The sequence below is a fragment of the Hermetia illucens genome, chromosome 2, assembly GCF_905115235.1.
Source record: "Hermetia illucens chromosome 2, iHerIll2.2.curated.20191125, whole genome shotgun sequence".
In the NCBI taxonomy this organism is placed as follows: Eukaryota; Metazoa; Arthropoda; class Insecta; order Diptera; family Stratiomyidae; genus Hermetia; species Hermetia illucens.
Genome location: NC_051850.1, coordinates 24,478,076 through 24,487,212, shown reverse-complemented (window position 1 = coordinate 24,487,212; position 9,137 = coordinate 24,478,076). Strand labels below are relative to the sequence as shown.

Here is a 9,137-nt window from a genome sequence, read left to right as displayed (position 1 = left end):
CTATATTTCAGTACGTCGACCTCCATTTGGATATCCTAAACATCCTAAACTTTCCACTTGTCGCGTAAGCTCCGGATTTGCAACAAGTGCTTTGAATATAGCCGACTCCAATTGCTTGTATTGAAAATGAGGTGGAAATGGCATATCCTCTAAAGCACACACATGGATGACTCCTTCCTCATCGCCAACAACTATAGAACGCCCACAAGTGGAAAAGCTGGAAAGAAAATATTTGATACCCTTTATAAGAATCACAGTCATCTGACAGTAACCTAAAACGTACCAAGCTGTAGTTAGGAACACAGCACCGGACCCAAAAACCCGTGTTGACACTGGCTTCAATATATTTCGTCGGATGTCCCAAATTTCGACAGCATTTCTAGTAGCTCCAAGGATAATAGTTGAATGAATAGGGCTCCAACATGCTGACTGCACTGGACCAATACCGCTTGATAGGTACATGAGGGGTTGGAAAACTGATTCACACCAAACACGAATGCACCTTAAAGTCAAGAAAATGGTAACTTTTAGTATTGTCCGATGCTTGGAAAAAGAGGACGCCAAATTTACTCACCAGTCGCTACCACATGTAAGAAATATTTTCGGACTCCAAGGTGAATATTCCATAGAAAATACTCCTCCATTGTGAATTTGAAAGATATCAGTATGCTGATGAGGATAGTTCGTAGAACACCTATGCATGCATCCTTCATCTGTTCCAACAAAGTACGTATCCGGTTTCTCCGGATGAATTTTCAACATCAGTGCCTGCGGATTTCGATTAGCTTCAATGAAGTCCGTCCTTCTATTCACATGGATTCCCTCGACTATCCCTTCAACGCGATCCAGTTTCATCTGTTTGAATCCAACAAGGAATAGTCCAGAAGTTAAGGAATACTTCATTATAATTCCATCCTCAGACGAGGTGAGCAGTTGTTGCCGATCCAAGCCATCACAACTATGCACATTGATCCACTTAATTTCTGTCACTGGCTCTGTTCCGGGAGACGTGCTCCTTTGGGAGACCGCAACTAGAGCGTCTTCCAGTTTCCTCTCCGTAATGTCCACAACTTGAACCTCGCCATTGTAAAGACCAACGGCTAAAAGTTGTGGGTTTTTCTTTGAGAATGATAACGCGGTTACCGGGTATGGATAACGATATTTCCTTTCAGGATTCACTGGATTCTTGATGCTCCATATACATACCACTCCAAAACGACGGTCTTCATGGGGGATGAAATTGAAAACGCCATAGGCAACTGCCAAAAGGTCACTATTAGCGGGACACCAATCAAGGCAGGCGACAGCCTTTCCAGTCGCCTCAACAGTTTTGTAACTCCATAAGTCCCTCAACCGATAAAAGTACTTCACGTCTAAAGATAATGGATCTGGAAGGTACATATTTCGGAATCGTCTTTGCTCTTCACGATAAACATTTCCAGCAAGAAGTCTTTGCGTCAACATGACAGCGAGCTGAAAGCTTGGTAGAGATTTCAGGGATTCGAACTGGTCAACCCCTTTGTATTTATAAGTTGTCACGTCGATGTTATCATAAGCATCCTCGGTTTCTATTTTCATGACCTCAGTTTCTATATCAGCATAGGTATCAAACATGTCGTAGTTAGACACAAATGTCCCTACGTCCAGCTTTCGAATTCGTTCTGTGTTAGCTGTTCGCGTCTTATATAAAATTTCGACAGTTTGAGATTCTGCTTCCATTCTTCGCCGGTTCTTCCCCTTGCCAACAGTTAGGAAATCGTATGCGTCGTTATCCTCCAAAACGGCAGGTGCTTCTTCAGAATCTCGTTCAACTGTTACACTATTTTTTTCGAATAGTAAAATGTCCTCAGTTTCTTTAAGGATTATTTTAATGTATGACGGCATCTTATGGTACTCAACCAGTTCTTCTTCTGATTCAGACGAGGTGCGAAGAAGTGGGATATCTGTTGATGATCGGATGCTGAGCGTTATCTGAAAATGCGGGTTTGTTCATATATTGTGAGAGTAAATTATAGCATGATATGTTTCATTGGTCTCATTTATTTCCGGTCACAAAATCGAAAAGCTGCCATGGTTCTATTATTCCAGTTCCCAGTTTTCCCAAACATATCTAGAAACAGTGTGGCCTTAGATAATATACCAAGCGCAAGGAAACGAACAAGGCTTATCTTTCTTCCGAAATTAAAAAAACATTTTTTTTCACCCCAAAGCTTTCCCACAAATTCGTCCGACATCGTTTGTACTGGGACAATGAAGAAAGCCTGACAGCTAGATAACATACGGAAGTACCTTGATAAACTAAATTGGCCCGGACTATCCAATAAAGCCTGGACACACTGAGCTCCAGACCATAGTAATATGGAAGGCAATAAGCAGAACAAAAGCGTTGAATGGTAGTATAGGTCCTATGCCGAAACGTGGTACCCACGATGGAGCATAAAACCTGGGAAACGTCTGCTGAACCAACACCAGCAGCTCTACTACAAAACCCTATCTCCACCTCTTTATGGAAAACTGCAGATGGAGAAGGATAAAGGCGAGTCTCCCGCGCCTAAAAACGGGACAAAATGTACCAACTGGTCGTCCATGTTAGGGGTTGAGTAGGGCTGACTACCCTATACGGAAAACCGATGCTGCGAAGTCACAGAAGCAGCCTGGTACAGGATGGATTTTACAACGAAGAACCCGGCAACGACAACGGATGAACGATTTGCGCATTTTCTCATGGAAAGTGCACTCCCTGTAGGTACCGAATGCAGCTGAGCAGCTAGCCGATGCCCTGTCCCAATATAAGGCTGATGTAACAGCGTTGGAAGAGATGCGATGGACAGGGACCGGTTTCCTGAAGAAGTAGATTTCTTAGTCAGCCAAAAAATGAAACCTGTTGTTATCGGCTTTGAAAATATAAGCGAAAGGCTATGCACTCTGCGTTTGCGAGGCAAGTTTTGAAATATAAGCCCCATAAACGTTCACGCCCCTACAGGGGAGACTGCAGAGTCGGAGATAGATACCTTCTACGAAGCAGTTGAGCACATCATCGGCTTAAAAATGATAAGTCGCCAGGAGCCGATGGGATTACAGCCGAATTGGTTGAGTATGGAGGCGACCAATTACACCAAGTGGTTCATCAACTGATGCTCAAAGTATGGGGCAGCGAATTATTGAATGAAAACAGCCAACTCAACTTTGTGACGAAGGATGGCTCTCCTGACCGAGTGATAGCCTCCTTCAAAGTGACATATCCCCACGACTTCGATGCTATCGTCCAATCTTCCTTTTGGCCACAGGGGGTCTTTATCAAGCCTTATCAGAGGACCAAGCTTCGTGAAAATTTCCGGCCCGCCCGCCTTCCCACAAATATACTCTCTTTTATCAAAATGTAAGGGGTCTAAGGACCAAGCTGTCGGATTTCAAACTGTTTGCCTTAGCATTCCAACATCATGTCATCTGCTTCTTTGAAACCTGGCTAAATGACAGGATTTTAGATTCTGAGCTCTTCGAAGGTTACCCTGTCTTTCATTGTGACAGCGGAGCGAAGGAGCCCTAATAGCTGTTAAGTCCCCTCTCCATGCCGTAATCATCTTTCCTTTTCTCCTCCTCCTACAATTCTGTCACCATTCCAGTCTTTCCGCCAAACGTATGTCCGTTTATCATATCGTGTGTATATTTTTCCTGCCTAAGCTCGCCTTCTCTGTACGAGGATTTCTTCGACAGATTATCAGAGGTCCTAATCGTTTTATTTCCCTCACTTCCTTTCATCCTCTGTGGCGACTTTAATCTTCCTAGGCTCTCCTGACCCATTGCTGCTGGTCTTCCCTCCCTCCCTAATAACTGTGGCGCCCTCCAGTTTAACCTTTCTAGAAACCACTTAGATCGCACTCTTGACCTTGTCCTCTCTAACCTTCCGGTGCGTTGTCTTCCCAATCCCTTCATGCTCTGTCTTACGTTGCCCCTGACACCCATCATCCTGCTCTCGAGTTCGATATTCAGATATCCCGACTTCACTCTCCTGTCGCTCGCAAGCCTACCATTTATGTGATCTTCTTCCTTGCTACGTTCCCTCCTCTCCTAAGTGCTTACGCTCTTACCCCGTCTGGTTCACCACTGAAGTTCACAAAAAGCTACGTCAAAAACAGACTGCGAGGAAGAAGTTCCTGTCTTCTCGAAACGAGGCTGACTTATTTTTTTTTCAAATCTCTACGTTCCGCGGTCAAATCCTTAATACGTAAGTCCAGAAACGAATATTTGACCAGTGTGGAAGACTCACTAAAGCGCGGAAACCTGACACCTTTCTGGTCCCACATTCGCAACTCCCGCTGCCCTGCCCAGTTATCCCCTCCGTCCATTAAATTCTCTGGCTTCTCAGCTAACTCCCCCCAACTATCTTATGATTTAGTCTGCTGCTACTTTTCATCAGTCTATGTTCCCCCTCCTTCCTCCGAATCCCTCCCGATAGTGAATGTAGCCTGTCCCGCATCGCCTGTCATTCCTCTTCTTACCCCTATCCTCGTCGGGTACCTCATTGACAAACTTGATGCCAATGTCGGACCTAGCTACGATGGTCTTCCAAACATTTTTTTTGCTCAAAACTGGTAAGTCCATTTCCCTTCCCCTGTCTCTTATTTCCAACAAAAGCTTCGAAGAGAACCATTTTCTCGACTTGTGGAAAGAGGCTCTCATCATCCCCATACACGAAAGTGGTGATCGTACGCTTGCCGAGAATTACCATCCCATTTCCCTCTTCTCCTCATGTTTCAAAATCCTGGAAAGATATGTCAGCGACTGGTTGTCCGCACACTTTGGCCACTACATAGTGAAAGAGCAACACGGCTTCGTTAAGCGTGGGTCCACTGCCTCGAACCTGCTTGACTTTACCAACTTTGTCGCCAAATGTCTAAATTCACGGCAAGAAGTGCATACCATTTACACTGACCTCGCTACTGCGACACTGTAAATCACAAGCTACTTCTATCCAAACTCTCGTCTCTAAACGTTCCCATACCACTTGTTTTATGGCTTGCATCTTACCTTTCCAACCGATCCTGCGTCTCTTTTGACGGCTATACTTCCCGCTCCTTCTCCCTCTCCTCTGGTTCCCACAGGAATCTATTCTGGGTCCTTTGTTATTTTTATTTTTTATTAACGACCTTCCTCCCCTCCTTACTTGTCTCTGTTTGCTTTATGAAGACGACCTTAAGCTGTTTTCCGCTATATCGTCGGCTATGGACTGTGTTTCCCTTCAATCTAACCTGGACACTCTGGTTCGTTGGTGCTCGACTACTGGTTTAGCACCAAACGTCAGAATTCCCGTCACTCTATTTGCTACTCCCTAAAAACCTCAGCCACTTCTTTCTCCTACTCTCTTAACGGGCATTCCTTATCCTGCTTAAATTCCACTCAAGACCTCGGAGTCACTTTCGACAATAAGCTCCGCTTTTGACACCCCTTGCCTCCATGTCATCAATCGAGTAGCAAAATTGTCAGGCTTTATACTTCACTCCTTCTCTGATTTTGACTCCATCCAACCCTCCTTAGCTCTCTTCAATTCCCTCGTGAGGAATACCCTCGAGTATTGCTCCGTGATCTGTTCACCCTACCGTAACTGTGATTGTCTTGCTCTTGAAAATGTGCAACATAAATTCACTCGTTCCCTCTTGTTTAAGAAAAGCTTCCCTCGTATGAACTACCCCTCCCGCCTCCGCTTTCTGAACCTTCCCTTCCTACAACAGCGTAGATCCTATCTGGATCTATGCACATTTTTTAAACTTTCCTCGTGTCTGATGGGCTGCTCCGCTGCTGACGAGATCACCTGCGGTCATGCGTCTTATAACGCACGTAGCGCAAACATTTACAACGTGCCCTTCGCAGAGCTCGAAGTCTACTTTCATTCCCCGATTCCTAGGCTTTGCCGGAATTACAACGCAGAACAGCTTGGTCCCTTTAACTTCTCTACTTTAAGTAGTTTTAAACAAGTTGCGATGGGCGAGTCACTTAATCCGTATGGATGAGGATGATCCAGCTCGGAAAGTCTATAAGGGCAAAATCCATGGTAGAAAAAGAAGACGAGGCAGACCCTGCCAAAGATGGACCGATGGCGTAGGCCAGGACGCCAGACAGCTTTTAGGGATATCGAATTGGTCGACCTCGGCGCAAAGCCGGGATTTCTGGAGTTCCATATTAAGGCAGGCCTAGACCGAATACCGGTTGTTTCGCCGTTGATGATGATGATGAATTGTTTTTCAAATTTTTACTATTTAGGAGCAAATCTCATTACTCACCTGCGTAGCTATATCATCCATTGTAACATTCAATGTCGTAAAACTATGTTTCACGCTGATATCTTCTATCCGCATTATCTTTCCCTTATCCTGCGTCAGTCCCAACAATTCTTCCACTTTTGAAACCAAATTTTGAAACTTATCTGAAGCTTGAACGCTGACAAGAATTTTCGGTGCCACATTATATCCATTGTCTACTAACTGGAAGGACATTATCTTGTGTATAGGATAAGATTGGCGTACTATAAACCTACCTTGCGACCTTTTCTTTCCGTTAGTAAAACAACAATCTCCCTATTGAAAGTCCCTTGTGATGATTTTGAACGGACCGAACCACGTCGAAGAAGTGTGGAGGAATCCTTTCGGAATTCGACCCTGAGTTTGGGGTGTCTTTTGTTTTCCTCAACCTAGAAAGGAATATGCTGACACTGTGGAGAATGCCAAGGGGGTTAAGTACTTACATCTATGTTCATTTTGTGTAATTAAAATTCTATTTGTCACAAATGGCAGAAGTATTAATTTATTTATCAACAGCAGCAAACGCTACTAATGTTTTTTGTGAGAACGCTACACAGTGAAAATCCGTTTGTAAACAAAATGTTTGGTAACCATGACAAGGAAACCATGGCCATTGTGTGCTACGTAGTTAATGTATTGGATGCGAATTTTTGTAGACTCTTCAAAAAATAGAACCGAACTGATTTTATAATTAGGACCAGCAATTTATGCAGTCCATATTAGGGCATCCATTTGCTCAAGTTTCCTTATAAAGTTTCGGAAAATCGTCAAACACATTGACCATACCATACTTTCGTTTTTGTGGACCATTTCCAGTCCAAGCACTATGAAGTAAATGTGGGCCCGAGGTTCCCATGGTTTCAGTATTAGGAAAAACATTTATTCCTGAATCATTAGTTCCTCGAAACTACCATAGTTCCTGCGAACATTGTTATACATCCAACCAGGTTTTTTAAGGTTTTGTAGGAAATAAATGAATCCTTTTCTCCATACACACAAAAGGGGGTCTAAACGTCTTTTTTGCGAGTATGGTTATATAGCAAATGAAGGGTATCAATCAGTACCTTCCGAAGTAGTTTTGCCATCAAGGTTCCATTTTTGGGAAACAAGCCTACATGTTTTTGTGGTTAGAGCACTGGTGGCAGAGGAATTTGTACTTCAGTTGGATCTCGGGTACTACACTGTTTATGGGTACTTGAATCAAATCATTATTATTATTCTCAACAAGTCGGGAAACCGGAAGCTGGACGCTTCAGGTATGAAACGTTTTGCGTATTTCTTTTATAAAGAAAATGCCTGTTCAAAACACACGGAAAGATGTCCCACAAACTGGTCATTCATTAGCCCATAGTGGCCTACACCTAGGGGCGGTAAGCTTGAAAAGAGGGGTAGAGAGGGAGCGGACGATTCTTTCGTATCCTCGCAGGACGTGAAACAGCAAAAAGGCCTCTCACCGGCAAAGCGGAGGTAAAAAAAATTACCAAAATCGTGGAAACTCCGGTGCGGCTCCAATTGACCCAATCCCCAAAAAAGAACCAAGGAAGCATGGACTAAGGTTGGCGGGAACAAAAATGCGACACATATAAGAAGAGTACGGTCCGAATTAATTATCGTCTCCAAAAAAGGTGATATTACTTACGCCGATATCCTCAGGAAGGTGTAATCCGAACCTGAGCTGATAGACCTTGGAGAAAACGTCAGCCGAATCAGACGCTCCCAAAAAGGAGATTTGATGTTGAAGCTGAACAAGTCTCCGGGCAAAACGGTTGAAAATTTCCTCGACAAGGTGGAGAAGTCTTTAGAAGAAGAAGCACAAGTACGGGCCAAAAAGCAGAAGATTGTTATACAATGTAAGGACATTGATGAAATCATGTACAAGTAGGATATCCACGACGCCTTAAAAAAGCAGTTCGAACCACTTGAATTGCAAGATTCCGCACGGAAGACTCCCTGAAAATCAACCTAAGCCCGCAGAACATCGTCGGGGAAATGTTGAAGTCGGATGGAAACTGGTGTACGGTGAACTTCGCAATCAAAAGTATACAGGAGGAACTTGGAAGAACGGAGCGCGCAAGGAAGACGCGAAGAACGGAAGACTTGGTCGCTTAAAGTCCACCCCGCGAAGTAATGCTTTGCGGCGATTCCGCGGGTAAGAAAGAAGGAGAAGGTGTGGGTGGTTTTAGTGGGTGAAAATCCCACACGCTGCTGCAACCTGGCGAGGCAATGTCTTTGTAAGATTTCCAAATCCGTCCATAAAAAAAGACAGACAGACAGTAAGCTGATTTTAATAAGGTTTTGTTTCACTCAAAACCTTAAAAACCGCGCAAAGAACCTGAACAAGGCCATGGTAATGCCTTCATATGTTTTTGATGTCGTATAATACTCAGTACTCCCCATTCGCATGGCTAGTCCCATTAAGTTAATAGTAGTAGATGACTATGTTTTGTAAATTTACTGCAACCCCCATTAAATTCACCTCAAAACCGGAAAATGTTGCAATAATATGAGTCATAATTTGAGAATAATGTTGAAAAGTTTGGTAGAAATTCTACTATTATTGACAAAGTTATTAAAGATCACATTAAAGTGAATAGCCAAACACAGTACAAATGCTACAGGAGCTATGGAGCTATCGTGCGCCTAAGTATTCTTACCTGTGAAAACCAGCTGTTCTAACCTTAATTCCCTCCAAGTGTTTCTGAGAAGCCTGAACTACCCTTCTGCTATTTTGCATCATGTAGCCTTACGGAGACCCACTCTTTGGCTATTTTGGAGTTCCGAATCCCATTGCACCACATAACAGTAATGGAATTATCTCCATTTCCTAAAGTGAAACTTATC

General features: G+C 43.6%; 1 protein-coding gene across 1 annotated transcript; it reads right to left on the bottom strand.

Annotated features, from left to right (window-relative positions):
* Positions 1–6,801, bottom strand: LOC119649411 (dynein intermediate chain 4, axonemal). The gene is made up of 6 exons (XM_038051548.1): positions 6,740–6,801; positions 6,533–6,685; positions 6,279–6,479; positions 575–1,971; positions 284–502; positions 1–217 (listed from the first exon to the last, which is right to left on the bottom strand). Exons 1-6 carry the CDS (start codon positions 6,749–6,751, stop codon positions 1–3), a joined length of 2,199 nt encoding a protein of 732 aa, XP_037907476.1. The 5' UTR covers positions 6,752–6,801.
* Positions 6,802–9,137: the final 2,336 nt, after the last annotated feature.